General features: G+C 35.7%; 2 protein-coding genes across 3 annotated transcripts; one reads left to right on the forward strand and one right to left on the reverse strand.

Moving 5' to 3' along the window:
- The first annotated feature begins 4549 nt into the window (after window positions 1–4549).
- On the forward strand, window positions 4550–5646 carry LOC130879452 (olfactory receptor 5B12-like). 2 transcript variants are annotated; one of them, XM_057778011.1, is made up of 2 exons: window positions 4550–5216; window positions 5366–5646. In XM_057778011.1, exons 1-2 carry the CDS (start codon window positions 4553–4555, stop codon window positions 5644–5646), a joined length of 945 nt encoding a protein of 314 aa, XP_057633994.1. In that variant the 5' UTR covers window positions 4550–4552. The 2 variants fall into 2 exon arrangements, with proteins under 2 accessions (XP_057633994.1, XP_057633995.1); XM_057778012.1 differs by having other exon boundaries at window positions 4550–5211; window positions 5361–5646.
- A 6867-nt stretch (window positions 5647–12513) lies between these two features.
- On the reverse strand, window positions 12514–13467 carry LOC130879484 (olfactory receptor 5B12-like). Its single transcript, XM_057778069.1, has one exon. It carries the CDS (start codon window positions 13465–13467, stop codon window positions 12514–12516), a length of 954 nt encoding a protein of 317 aa, XP_057634052.1.
- Between the last annotated feature and the right edge of the window lie 2041 nt (window positions 13468–15508).

Below are 15508 nucleotides of genomic sequence, written 5' to 3' on the forward strand. Positions count from 1 at the left end.
TATCCTTTGGTAATGTGCAGAATACCATTTAGGACAATGAACACTACTCAGTAGGAGAGAAGGTTGTAGATAGGCATCAGTTTTATTTCTCTGTGTCCAATGAGATACCTAAGTCATAGAGCCATATTATCATTTTTTAACTCAACCAATATCTTTGGGATTAGCCTAAGATGTTTGGAGCTTTCCAATGGCTGCTTTGGCTAATGCAAAAATAGATATAACCCAATCCTGGCTAGACATTTCACTTGATACTGAAATATGTCGAGTTGGTATGTTACTTCCTTCATTATTTGGTGCATCCATTTAGATTTCCTTCATATACACACATATTTTGGAAGTTTCAAAAACATGTTTTCATATGGCGCCTCAAAGGGACATTAGTGTTAGTTATGCCATCCTACAGCGTCTCTTACTAATCTCTTTGGTTTCCCTCTCTAGCTAATCCCCAACTCCAGTCTATCCACTTTGTCGGTAAATGTAAATGCTATACCCCCTTTCTTGAAAGATTCACAACACAGTTCCTACTAGATAACTAACATCTGTGGATAAATTATTATTGCATACCTACCACAGGATTAAAATCTATCACCCATTTGTGAATGAAAACATAATAGTTGTCTTTTGGGATCTAAATTAACACTCTCAGGTGTTTTTTCCCTAGCTTCACTTATCATTTATTCATTTACCTAAAAATTATTTATTTCTAGTGGATGAGCAATATTTTATATCCTAAATATACAAAATTTTCATTTTCAATTCATCTGTTTTTGAACATCTAGACTATTTCCCATTTCTGGTTAGTATGAATAGAGCAGCAATGAACATGGTTTAACAACTGTCTCTATGGAAGGATGAAGCATTCTTTGGGTGTATGTTCAAGAGGGATGTATATAGCTGGATCTTGAGGCAGATCTATTCCTAGTTTTCTGAGGAAATGCCACACTTATTTCTATAATGGTTTACTATTTGCACTAATGCCTGCAATGAGTAAATATTCTTCTATTCCCAAATCCTCATCAGCAAGAGTTGTAATTTGATTTATTGACCTTAGCCATTATGACACTATTTAGATGAAATCTCAAGACTGTTTGAATTTGTGCTTCCCATGAATATTCCCATTAAGAACATTAAATACTTCTAATCTCATCCATCTACATACACTATTCAAGATGTCATTTTTTTTTACCACTGAGTAGTATTCTAATGTGTAAATGTGCCACACTTTCTTTATTCATTCTTCAGTTAAGGGACATCTAGATTGTTTCCAAGTTCTGGCTATTACAAATAATGCTGCTCCGAACGTTGTTGAACAAAGGCTTATGTAGTATGATTGAGTATCTTTTGGGTGTATTCCCAAGAGTGGTATTGCTGGATCCTGAGGTAGGTTGATTCCCGATTTTCTGAGAAACTGACATACTGATTTCTAAAGTAGTTGTACAAGTTTGCATTTCCACCAGCAGTGGATGTGTGTTCCTCTTACTTCACAACCTTTCCAATATAAGCTATCATTAGTGTTTTTGATCTTGGCCATTCTGACAGGTTTATGATGGTATCTCAAAGTTGTTTGGACTTGCATTTTCCTGCTAGCTAAGGATGAGCAACATGTCCTTAAGTATCTCTTGGCCATTTGAAATTCTTCTGATGAGAATTCTCTGTTTAGTTCAGTACACCACTTTTTAATTGGGTTATTTAGAACTTTAATGTCTAGTTTCTTGAGTTTATATATTTTGGAGATCAGTCCTTTGTCTGATGTGAGGTTGATGAATATTTTTTCCCATTCAGTAGGCTGCCTTTTTGTCTTATTGACTGTGTCCTTTGCTTTACAGAAGCTTCTCAGTTTCAGGAGGTCCCATTTACTAGATTATTTGTTTCTTGATGTCCACTTTTTATTTCTCTCTATATATATATGATAGGAATACTGCATTCAATATGTAATTTATAAAGATCATTGCCAATATTATATCCTGCTACTTTGTCTGAATGATGGTGTCCTTTGCAATACACGAACTTTTCATCATCATGAGTTCCTATTTAATAAATTTTGGTCTTACTGCCTATGCTTTCAAAGTCTTCTTCTGAAAATCTTTTTCTGTTTCAGTAAGTTCAAGCCTATTCTCAACTTTTTCTTCTATCAGATTTACGATATTTGTCTTATGCTAATGTCCTTAATGTATTTGGAGTTGATTTTGTTTGTGGTTATGAATATGAGGAGTAAATATATGTATAATAAATATGATGATATGATAGCTAAATAAAATAAGAATAGTATGTATCAAAAATTCTTAATAAAAAAGTAGAAAAAATACTTTTATCCATAGTTTGGTTTTTGTCAAAGTATTACTTAATTTAGAGAAAGTTCCATGAATTGCTGAGATGAATGTATACTCATTTGTGCTTTTTTAAGATGCAGAATTTTCCACATTCTGTTAAGCACCCTCAAGACTCCCCTTCCCTTCTGTCCTCTATTTCCCCCACTCCCACTCACCTCTCAAGCTCTTCAAGAAGAAAAAAGAATTATCTTGTGCATTATAGCTCATTTGTTTCAAGAAGGAATCAACAGATCATATTCAGGTTTAGAATAAATTGCTCTATTTTGATATTAAAAAATATATAAGTGTTGTTGGACAAAATATAAACACTGTCTTCTGCTGCTTTCATCAGCATCAGGTTGAAGAACTAAGTCTCCAGAGATATCCACTTAATACATACTGCTCCCCCTGAGATACATGTACTATATCTAAATATATATATTTATATCTCTGCCTTCTCACTGACAATAGTACAAGATCAGATCCCATTTCACAGCAGAGCTATACTGGTGAAGAAAGAGAACAGCAAAATGCCTTCCTAGATTTGCATGTTAGGTCACTGTCTTAGATATGAGATATCTAAAACCCACATTTTTACTCACATTTGTCTGTTCCTGTCTTAATAGTAAGTATTAATATGTGTATACATATGTGTGTAGTCAGATTTTTAAATGGTGATAAATTGCCCAGTCATTTTTATTTCATAAGTGCAAAGAAAAAGTCAACTAAATGTATAGAAACTAAGTCATAGAGACAATATCATTAATAATCTTTCCACTCTTGGACCACACCTCTTCTCACTACTATGCTATCCTAGAGCAGCCAGACTTCCTGCTATTACAGACTTTTAGATTCTATAATAATAGTTTCACTCCAGAGGATGAATGTGTTCTAATTTCTTGATATTTATAAAGTGGTATGGGATTGGAACTTTACAGATTATAGCTCCTTTTTAATTTCAGAAATATGTAGGACTTTCAAAACTCATTTGACACGTCACTTACTAGGTCACCTCTCTTGGGGGCACCAACAGTTAGACAATAGTACTGGCAGATTAACATTCTGAAGAAACCAGGAAAAGATGCGAAAAAGGATGGAAGATAATGTGTATGATTTACATGATTTAAAAATGTTAGTATCTTTTATGACTTGCAAGAACTTCACATTCCTTTTATTATAAGTACACATATAATTCTTGTAAGAATGAATTTCACCATGGCCTTTTAAAAGATTAAGATTATTTACATGCTCTGTTTCCTTGAATATAAGTTGTTGTTAATGTAGAGGAATGAGTATCCCAAAGATTCTAAAGTTGAAAGTGGCTCTCAGATTGAGGCAGACTCATATATAAGGGTAGTTACATAGTCTGGTGTTACTTGATCCACCATGGAAGTGGTATAAAACACACAATGAAATATTTTTGTTTGAGGACAAAGATTCTGCAGACAGAACAAATGTAACATTCATTGTTTTTTAATCTGTTCTCCATCAAACACAAATATAACAGATTTGTGTGATGGTAATAGAACATATCAGCCTCTGTGAAAATTCGAACCAATTACATTTAAAGGAAATAATTAAAATTGTTTCTATCTTTGAAAAACTATGCTCTTAGATTTCTGTGTATTGCTGCATATCTAAAGCTCACAAATAATATGCCTCATAAAGTAATCAGTTACAATCTGGTCTGTGGTTCAAAGAGAAGATTTCAAAGGAAAACCTTGACAATTTAAAGATATAACAGAGTACCCATGAAACAGCACCAAAGTCACTGAATAGTTATAGCTAATGAATTGAAGTTAGTGCAATTACCATTGATGGGAAATTCATTAGATAAGTTTTGCTCCTAACATATAGCCAGGTTAAATGTATACTCCTACATTGATTTTGCTGCTCACTAACTTTGGATATTTTAGATCAGTATGCTTTTTATATGTAGCAAATAGCAAAACATTTATTTGTGGGTTATTAAAATAGTTATTATAGCATTACAGAAAATTGTAGAAAACCCTAGATTCATATGAGAAACCCTATTAACAGTGCAGAATTGACAGTCTCCTTTTGTTCCACTTTGAGATAGTAGACTTAATCCAGACCATAGCTAAACATAGTTTTATGTTTAGACTCCTTTACATTAAATGATGCTAATATTTTAGTTAGAGAAATTTCATGGAAACCTCTATATTGAATAATTATTTCCTCCTTTCCTTCTAGGAACCTGTTAAAATTTCCAGATAACACAGATGCAGAATATTTCAGAGGTGACTGAATTCATCCTTGTGGGGTTAACAGATGCCCCAGAGTTGCAATTCCTTTTATTTATCATCTTCACTCTCATTTATTTGACCACATTACTTGGGAACCTTGGGATGATACTGTTGATTTTCCTGGACTCCAGACTCGACAATCCCATGTACATATTTCTCAGTAACCTCTCACTGGTAGACTGTGTTTATGCCTCAGCTATCACTCCCAAGGTAATAGAAGGGTTTCTCACAGTACACAAGGTCATATCCTACAATGCATGTGCAGCCCAAATGTTCTTCTTTATAGCCTTTGCAATTATTGAAGCTTTCCTTATTGCTTCAATGGCTTTTGACTGTCATGCAGCAGTATGTAAACCCTTGCATTACTCTACCACCATGACGACTACAAAATGTTCCCTGCTTGTTGTTGGTTCTTATATCAATGGACTCTTGCAATCTTCCATCCATGTTGCCCTCACTTTCCACCTCTCCTTCTGTCATTCCAATGTAATTAATCACTTTTTCTGTGACATTCCCCCATTGCTGGCTATATCTGGTTCTGATATTTCTAATAATGAAATTGTGTTGATGACGTTGGCAGCATTCAATGTTACTTTAACTATAATGGTTGTCTTGAACTCTTACCTACTTATTTTTTTTATTTTATTCTTTTTTACTTAAAATTTCCAACTGCTCCCCGTTTCCCATTTCCCTCCCCCTCCTCCCACACATTGCCCCCTCCCCCCGCTCCCCTCCCCCCATCCCCACTCCACTTCTCCTCCCCCTAGTCCACTCCCCCTCCCTCTCTTGCAATCCTGAGAATGCGTTCTGTTGAGGGTCGGAAGAAGGCCATTTTCACCTGTGCATTCCATCTCACCACTGTTACTATCTTCTACGGGACAATCATCTTTATCTATTTGCGACCCACCTCCAGTCACTCCATGGACACTGACAAAGTAGCATCTGTGTTCTACACAATGATCATCCCCATGCTAAACCCTGTTGTCTACAGCCTAAGGAACAAAGATGTCAAGAATGCATTCAAGAAGACTGCTGTGAAAGTATTGTCTTCACTAGAATTAGTCTACTAAGTGTAAAGTACTTGAAAATGATGTAAAAATTTAATATTTATTTTCTGTAAATATTTCAATTATAGTTGTCTTTTAGTTTAATTTCTCTTAAGAGATATTTTATTTTGACTATCTAGTTAATTTATTTTAAAATAAGACAGCTCAATTTTAAAACTCAAGATTCTAATCCTATGTATTACAGTACTCCACAATACACTACACTTCATGTGTGAATTTCTGTCCTATAGCTATTTTCTTAGAACTTAAACATTTGTTCTTGAGCGTGTAAGGAGAATATAAGACTTAATAAATCAAAATTAAAAATTAATATATCTCCAAAAACTTAAAAGTTTCAGACTGTCAATGAAATTTACCTACCTCCTAAACTTATAAAGATACGGGTCTCACAAAGTCAGGATTTTAGAACTATAACAGGAAAAGTGGCATACTAGAAAGAAGAGACTCTCAATCCAAGCTTCTAGTAAGTTATTTATTGAGTTCTAGGTATTCAAATTTCTTCTAGAGTGGTCACCCAAAGTGAGTGGGCTTTAGAAAAGTAAATATGTCTTAGAAACACCCATGTTACTGTAAACAACACCTCACCCATACCCATATGAGTCACAGACTGAACTAAATTTATTGATTCTGCAGGATGGATCTAGATGAAATAGTCCTTTTAGTCTTTTACTAGAGTTCTGTCTAGTTTTACACCTCAGAATAGTCATAAAGTAGAGCTACTATGATGGCAAACCATGGACAGATAAGTAGATTATAGATGGATAGATAGATAGATAGATAGATAGATAGATAGATAGATAGAGTAGGTGGACAGATAATAAATAAATACCAGTCATATTATCAAATATCTTTTAAAATTATATTAGCTTCTTGAGTGTTCTTATAATGTGATGTGATCATATTCACCCCTGCTAATTCAACTTTTCCCTTCTCTACCCATCCTATTTATTGTCCTTTGGTTTCTTCACTTCTAGACAAAATTTGTGTATTCCATATAATCTTGAATATTTGTCTTTCACTGGAGTGTTGTAAACTTATCTATGGCTGCACTTTTAAGAGGACTGTCTTTCTCTTCCAGTAATTATTAATTGCTAAAAGTTTCCTGGTAACTGGCAAGATTGTGTATCCAACTCTGAGATTTCCAGTGATTTATTAAGTATTTAATTCTAATTTGCTCAAGTAAGGACAGCACATCTGGTACAGGATCTGCAACCAGAGTAACTATTTGATGTACTCAACTGTCATTCTCCATGAGCCATCTCGCTTCTCCACTGGCCATAGAGGACAATTAATGGGAGGTGTGGTAAGAACCACCACTCTTGCATCTTTCAAGTCCTTGATGGTAGCACTAACTTTTTTAATTCATTCAAGGATGCAGTACTGGCTTTTTTCACTCCTTTCCTTGGCACAGGCAACTCTAAACGCTTCCATTTAACCTTCCCATCATAATAACTCTAACTTCATAAGTCTGGGGACCAATGTGGAAATTCAGCCAACTTCTAAGTATATTTATATTACTTATACATTCCAGGCCCTAACCACAGCATGAACTCAGAAACCCTCTAGACCTACTGTAAGTCAGACTTCATAAAATACTACATTAACTAACTGACCTCCTAATCCTCTACTTTAACTGGAGGAACATAATGTTTCTTAGGATCCACTAAAAATTAATTTGGTATTAATTGAAAACCAGTATGCAATAGACAGTGGAAAGTCTGATTGTTTCCATTCCCCCAAAATACAGTTAACCTTGTAAAAGGCTATGGGTGAGGACTGAAAAAAAATAGAATAAAACTTTCAGGTGTTTTATTATTGTTCTTCCTTCCTTCCTTCCTCAGGGGAACTTGGAAGTCCATTTATTCAAGTGTCTCAGTGTTTGCAAAGTAGCTCATGTTTAGAAATTGATTTATGGGCCAAGGTCTCTCTAGCCACAATTCAATGTAGCCTTTCTTTAATTTGTTTGAGAATTTTTCTGCTTATACAAACCAAATAAAAATTCAATTGGCTTTTTATCTATCACATATTGGAAATCCCATGGTTAATTAGTCAGTACCAAATGCCCATGTGTGTTAGGGCACCTTATAACTCACTTTGCCTCTGCTGATCATTATGGGTTAGGTCATTAGGGATATTTGTTTGTCTGTGTTGCCTGTTATGATAAGATTGATCACCTTGCCTTTGGAGATTCAGTGTTGACACCAGGCTACTGCTTCATTGGAGCCTAATTAAGCCAATTGCACTTAATTATTCCAAATAAGCAGCAGTATTTCTAACCCTAAAGTCTAACACAAGAGAAAGGATAATAACAATACACTTCAAATTTGCTATTTCCCTGTTATCATTTTGTGTCGTATAAGAGTAGTAAAGTGCATGTGCCAGAGTTGTTCCATAATCTTCCTCCATACATGATCCCATATGTCACGTCAATATCACAGTTCTCGTACCAATTTGCCTTGGATATGGTTGTTAATGCTATGATAAAATACCATAAACAAAAATCAAGTTGGAGAGAAGAGAGTTTATTTGGCTTACACTTTAGCTTTGCTGTTTATCATTGGAAGAAGTCACGCTAATCAACATAATCGGGACAGGATCATAGAGGCAGGAAACGTTGATGAAGATGTAAGGATTATTGCTGGTGAGCAGTGTTGTAGGGAGGAGCGGCGGGTTGCGTATGGGCGATCTGGCCGAGTCCCGCCACCCGGCTAGCTTAACCCGAAATAATTACACAGATCTAATGGGAGCTCACCAAGGCCAGTTGAACTGGGACTGATGGAGCATGTGATCAAACCGGACTCCCTGAACATGGCGGACAATGAGTGCTGACTGAGAAGCCAATGACAATGGCGCTGGGTTTTGATCCTACTGCATGTACTGGCTTTGTGGGAACCTAGTCTGTTTGGATGTTCATCTTCCTAGACCTGGATGGAGGGGGGAGGACCTTGGACTTCCCACAGGGCAGGGAATCCTGACTGCTCTTTGGACTGGAGAAGGAGGGGTACGGGAAGTGGGGGTATAGGGGAGGGAAATGGGAGGAGGTGGAATTTTTAATAATAATAATAATAATAAAAGAGAAAGAGAAAAAAACCTTTATTAATTTAAACACTGCCTGGTCCATTACATCTAGCCTCTTATTGGCTAACTCTCACATCTTGATTCAACCCATTTCTAATAATCTATATGTCACCACGAGGTAGTGGCTTACAGGGAAAGATTCAGCATCCTGTTCTGTCTACTCCGACCACCTAATTTTCTGCCCTTTCAAAAGGTCAAGGCAGTCTTTTTATTGAACCAATTAAAGTAACACATAGACAGAAGACTCTCCTACACCAGCGCAGAACAGTAAACGTCAGGCTGGATTTCACAGTAGCTATCTAGTTTGGCAACAGCCCAAGAACAGGGTTCAGGAAGAACCCCAACTCATGGTGGAAAGAGATAGAGTGACAGGAAATAGAAAGAGAGAGCAGTCTGAAAAACAAACAGGGGGTTATTCTGAAAAGCCATGTGTTGGGATTTACCCGCAGGTTACAACAGAAAAATCTCAAATATGCTCAGAGGCTTGGAACAAAAAGCAAAGAACCTTAGCTGCGTGGGGTTGGGGCCTTAAGCATAGCCCTACATACAGCTCTTGCCTGCACCAGTCATTTTTTATGAATTTGTACCCCAATGTTGGGCACCAAATGTAGCACAAATAATAAAAATACAGATAGAGATATTCGAGTTCAAGCTATAGATTAGAAAATCAAAACAGTCAAGTTATTATAAAAGTCTTACCTCTACCAAGGCTGGACAACAACAGCCAGAGATCAGAGCCTCTGTTTCCTCCTGTCTTTCACTCTCCCTTAGTGTTGGGATTAAAGTAGTGTGACTCATTAGTGCTGGAGTTAAAGGTGTAAGCTATCACCCCCTTCATCTGTTTCTGCATTGATCTTGTATAGCCCAGGTTGGTCTTGAACTCATAGAGATACATCTGCCTCTGTCTCCCAAGTTCTGGGGATAAAGTTATGTGACACCATTGTTTGGCCCCTAGTGGGCTTAGATATACCCTCTGATCTTTAATAAAACTTTGTTTATTAAACATAGATAAAATACTACTATAAAGTCAAGGTTTGGCACCATGAAGAGAGTCTAAGAGAAGCTGTTGGTAAAAGTATAGCCCATTTTCAACAAGGAACTCCAACATTTTAAGGATGCCAGTATCACAGGAAGACCACCAAGAACTTAAGTAACAGTGAAGTGGAGCCAGCCAGAGCAAAGAAGGTAAACTGTGTGTGCTGCACATGGCAGGGCCAGAGAAATGAACCCAGCCCTTTGGAGGAATTCAGAAGATAGTGAATCCCAGATATTTCATGGTGGGTATCTTGTTTTGATTTGATTTGATTGTAACTGTGCCCTGATTATTTCCTCTTGAAGTAAGAAAGTATTTTTGTCTAGCCCACACTTGGGAGAGTTGAATTTTAAAAGACTCCGGATTTCTAAAGAGATTGACTATTTAAAGGAACTGACAATTTAATGTGTTTAAATATGTAAAGACTTGGAATTCATGAAGTTATTTAAGATCTCAGAGATTAATAAGAAAGGAAAGGTTATGCCTTACTAGTGATGTGTTCCAAAAGAGCTGTACAATTGTCTATCCCCAGAAAAAAAAAAAAAACATGTTTCCACTCTTTTCTTCACATCCTACCTGACACTTGCTGTCATTTCTTTCATTTATCTTGAGCAATTTGTTCAAAGATGAAATCTCAAAATAGTTTTAATTTGAAATTCCCCCTGATGACTAAGGATGCTGAACACTTCTTTGAGCATTCTGTTCAGTATTGTTTATTTGTAATTGGGTTGTTTGTTTTCTTTCTTTTGCCTTCAGAAAGAGTTTGAAATACATTTTGAAAAAAAATACACACCATGAGTTGAATAATTGGAAAAGATCATTCTAATTCTGTATAATGTCTATTTTTTCAGTGATCATGTACTTTGATATACAGAGGCATTCAGTTTCATGAGACAGCATTTATTGTTTGTAATTCATCTGTGCTATTGGTATTCTATTCAACATTCTTTCTTATGCCAATGAGTTAATAAAAAGGCAAAAACAGATACTAAAAGGGACACAAGAAATTTAAAACATCACTTACTGTGTCTGAGTTTTTAAATTTATGGAGCCACTATTGAAATCAGTGTGGAGAATTCCCAGAATGCTAAAAATTTATATGTTCAAGCTATGCTATTCATATGATCAAGATATAGCATTCCTTGGAATAATTCCAAAGGACTCAACATAATATTCCACAGACACTTTCTCATCTGTGTTGATTGATCCTCTATTTACAATAGTTAGGAAATGAAAGTGTTAAAATTTCTTCAACCAATGAATGAATAATGAAAATACTGTAGATATACCCTGTGCAATACTATTCAACTGTAAATCAAAATAAAAACTTGAACTTATCCATTCACTGGTTGGGGGGCATTTAGGTTGTTTCCTTATACTGGCTATGACAAACAATGCTGGTATTAACATAGTTGAGTTCATGTCCATATGGTACAATTGAGCCTTTTTTGGATATATACCCGTGTTATTGCTGGGTTTTAAGGAAGGCTGTATTCTAATATTCTGAGCCATCACCACACTGATATCCAAAGGGTCTGTACCAGCTTGTCCTCCCACCAGCAATGCAGGAGTGCTCCCTTTACCCCACAACCTCTCCAGCATAAGTTGTCTTCAGTGTTTTTGATCTTGACCATTAGTACAGGTATAAGATGGAATCTCAGAGTTTTTTTGATTTCATTTCTCTGAAGGCTAAGGATGTTGAGCATTTCCTTAAGTGTCTTTCAGCCATTTTAGATGAGAGTTCTCTGCTTAGATCGCTACTCCATTTTTTATTGGATTATTTGTTCTTTTGATGACCAATTTCTTGGAAAATGTGTTACATTTACAAAACAGAGTACTACACAGCAGAAAAAATAATGACATCTTGAAATTTGCAGGCAAATGGATGGATCTAGCAAACACCACATTGAGTGAGGTAACCCAGACCTAGAAAGACAAATATCATATCTACTTACTTATAAGTGGTTTTTAGGCATAAAGAAAGGAAAAGCAGCCTGCAAATCACAATCCCAGAGAACCTAGGCAACAATGAGGACTCTAAGAGGGATATATGTGAATCTAGACGTATAGGGGAAGTAGAAAAAAGATCTCCTGAGTAAATTTGGAGCAGGGGGACCATGGGAGAGGGTTGAGGGGGGGGTGAGGAAGGGAGAGCAGAGAAAAATGTATAGCTCAATAGAATCAATAAAAATAAACCCAAAAAGCTTGAACTTTACTAATAAATGGTTAAACTAGAAACAATGTTGAATGAGTTAAGCTAAAATCAGAAAGATAAATATCAAATATTCTCTATCATTGAGGTCTTTGTCTCCAAATTTTCAAATGTTAGTAAATACCCTTAGTAAATACAAAAATCAGGATACTAAAAAGATAACATTTTGGGGTAAGGAAAACGTGGATTAATAGAAAGAGGAGTAACATTGTATAAGAGATCTCATCTGGGAAATGGGAAAGGCAGTGTCTTAGATGGTGGGCATGGAATAAACAAAGAAGTATGATAGAATATATTCATGCTTTTAAGGCATTTTATCCCAACTCTATGGAGAAGTATGTGATGCTGAGGCTACCTGGAATAATAATTTTGGTCTTGAACTGAATTAAATCATGTGTTTGGTAAGATAATCACAGTTTACTCATAATTATATTCACCAAAAGGAATGATGAGGTTTCATAAAAAATTCACAGATAAATAAGGAAATTGAAAGTATTCTTAGACAAGAGAGGCCAATAAATGTTTTACATGGCTTAGAAAACATTAGCTAATTGATTAGGCCCAGGGAAGTCAGCATTTTTCCAGCAACCTTCTTGAATGCATTCTTGACTTCTTTGTTTCTCAGGCTGTAGACTAGAGGGTTCAACATGGGTATTATCATGGTGTAGAACATAGATGCCATTTTGTCTCTGTCCATTGAGTGATTGGAGTTGGGTTGTAAGTACATAAAGATGATTGTCCCATAGAAGAGAGAAACAGTGATGAGGTGTGATGTACAAGTTGAGAAGGCCTTTTTTCTGCCTTCTGCAGAGCTCATCCTCAAAATAGCAATGAAAATAAGAAGGTAAGAGTTCAGGATAACCACAAGAGAAAAACTAACATCATATGTACACAACAAAAACAGTATAATCTCATTAAAGTGGATATCAGAACAAGACAGAGAAAGTATCGGGGGAATGTCACAGAAAAAGTGATTAATCACATGGGAATGACAAAAAGAGAGTTGGAAAGTGAGAATAACATGGGTGGAAGATTGGAGAAATCCATTGATGTAGCAGCAGGTAACAAGTAGGATACATGTGGTCCTTGTCATGGAAGTTGAGTAATGTAGGGGCTTACACACTGCTGCATGACGGTCAAAAGCCATTGCAGCGAGGAGGAAGCTTTCAGTAGTGGCAAAGGCTATCAAAAAGAACATCTGGGCAGCACATGCATTGAAGGATATGATCTTGTTTTCTGTGAGAAACCCTTCCATTACTTTGGGAGTGACTGCTGAGGCATAAACAAAGTCCACCAGGGAGAGATTACTGAGGAAAAAATACATTGGAGTATGGAGTCTGGAGTCCAGTAGGATCAGCATGATCATCCCAAGGTTCCCAATCAGTGTGATCAAATAAATGAGAGTGAAGACGATAAACATAGGAACCTGAAGCTCTGGGGTATTTGTTAACCCCACAAGAATAAATTCAGTCACCTCTGAAATATTCTCCATGAAAGTCATTTGGGAATTTCTTTGAGATATGCCTAGGAAGAAATGAACAAATAAAATTTTTGTTAGATGATCATTACTGTCAAATAGAAAATATGAACACTTTCTTATGCCTATACTTTTTTCTTTCTGTGCAGAGCAGAAGCTACATGCAAAATAATATACTGAAACTGGATGGGAACACACAGTTTTTTTCATAAGGAAATGTTACAAATAATAATTCAAACTTCAGTATAGGCAGTGACTACCACAGGTGTGCCATTTTAAATTTGTGGGTCTCAATTTCATTTCCTGCTACATAGAGAAGTATAGTCTCTTCTAAACTAAACTGTACAATATCCATTATAACTATTTGTAATAGCTACAAACATTCTTGTTTAAGATAAATGTTGAAAACTTAACAAGCAGAGAGCACAGTGAAGGACAGGTCATCAAGATTTGCTAGTATATAATGAATTTGAAAATGTATTTCCATTCACCAAGATATCCTTCCACTTTAAATATATCCAGTGATCTGTCACTTTCTCCCAGGGATACTTGAGTCTAATAAATTTGTCACAAAATAATGAGGACTTTATTGGGTCATTTCCTTCGTATATTGTCACCTTTAGAAAATTGTATATATAATGGCATACATTCTTAGTTAAGTGTTGATATATTAAACATGTCAAAATAAAAATGTTTGGTCAGTCAGATGGCATAGTGAGCAAATGGCTTTTTGTCACATTGTGAAAAGAAAGAAATAACTGCCCTATGTTCTCAGAATCCCCATATACATTATAGCATATTTATTTACCACAAATATATACACTCAGATAAACATATTAAAAAGAAAAACAGTTGGGCCTGGAGAGATGGCTAAGCAATGAAGGACACTAACTACTTTTCCAGAGGACCATCTTTCAATTCCCAGCACCCACATGGCAGCTCACAACTGTCTATAACTCCTGTTCCATAGGACTCAACACCCGCCCATTGACCTACATGCAGGCAAAGAATCAATGTATATAAAAAACAAATAAATAAATTATAAAAAGAATAAATTTAAAAAACGATCAAGATCTAAGGTTTAAAAACATAGATCAGTGGTAGAGAGCTTGCCATCTTAAAAAATAGCCTGGGTTTAATCCTTAGAGCTAAATTAAAAAATAAGTAAAAGAGAGAGTTTTCAAAAGGCAGGAACAAAGATTTGTTGCTTTCTCTTCATATAAATTTTGTTTTCCTACAGAATAATGTTTGTTTTTCTCAAAAACATCAATATATTGTCTTTATGTTTCAAAAATGAAAAAAAAATAAGATGGAAGAGTTTCTCTTACTCTCCCCTCTATTCTTAGTGCTGATGACCAACCCATATTTAAAAATGCCTCAGCCTGTATTCTCCTCCATGGTGGCTGAGATAACAAATGGCGGTGCTATTGTAACTTCAATAGGAAAGGTCTCTCGTACCCTGAAGACAGGTTTGACAATGAAATGTTGGTCTTACTTATTTCTCTGAACTAAGCATCCTTCTTATTCAAAGCAGGAGGTGCTGACCACTCATCTTCCTTTATAATTATCATCCTGACCTTTTCTAAAAGCACCAAATTTTCTGATCTTAGAAATTTGTATATGGTGGTGATATTGAAAGGAATGAAAAAATGAACCCAGAGTGAAATGACTTCTAGAATTTGTATGTCTGTTCTGTAGTGGTTTAAAACTTCTAGAAACTATTTTTTCATTATTTTTCTCATTAGTAAATTAATATAGTTGGGCAACGTGTCCCCCACTCCAAGTCTAACTTACTATGGATAAGCAATTGCTTGTATCTTTTATCATTTAAAACTGTTTTAGATAAATTTGCATATATATTTCATGAAAATCAATCATTCTCAGGCCCCCTTTCTGCCACCCCTTTTAAATTTCCATATCCCAACAAATCTTTTTCTTACTTTCATGTCTGTCATTTTGTTTTATGACCCACTGTGATTAATGGCACTACTTGTACACATATAAATTTGAAGTAATCTATTGAGGCTTGGTGGTCTAGCAGTAGGTAGAAAACTAAAGAGAGCCA

This window comes from Chionomys nivalis, chromosome 8, assembly GCF_950005125.1.
Source record: "Chionomys nivalis chromosome 8, mChiNiv1.1, whole genome shotgun sequence".
Taxonomy (NCBI): domain Eukaryota; kingdom Metazoa; phylum Chordata; class Mammalia; order Rodentia; family Cricetidae; genus Chionomys; species Chionomys nivalis.

What these genes read in the sequence shown, in the direction of transcription:
- LOC130879452 (XM_057778011.1), top strand. Translation starts at nt 4,553, where the DNA reads ATGCAGAATATTTCAGAGGTGACTGAATTCATCCTTGTGGGGTTAACA. An exon ending in TTACCTACTTATTTTTTTTA is followed by an intron (nt 5,217 to 5,365) that starts TTTTATTCTTTT and finishes CTCCCTCTCTTG; the next exon opens with CAATCCTGAGAATGCGTTCT.
- LOC130879484 (XM_057778069.1), bottom strand. Translation starts at nt 13,467, where the DNA reads ATGACTTTCATGGAGAATATTTCAGAGGTGACTGAATTTATTCTTGTG.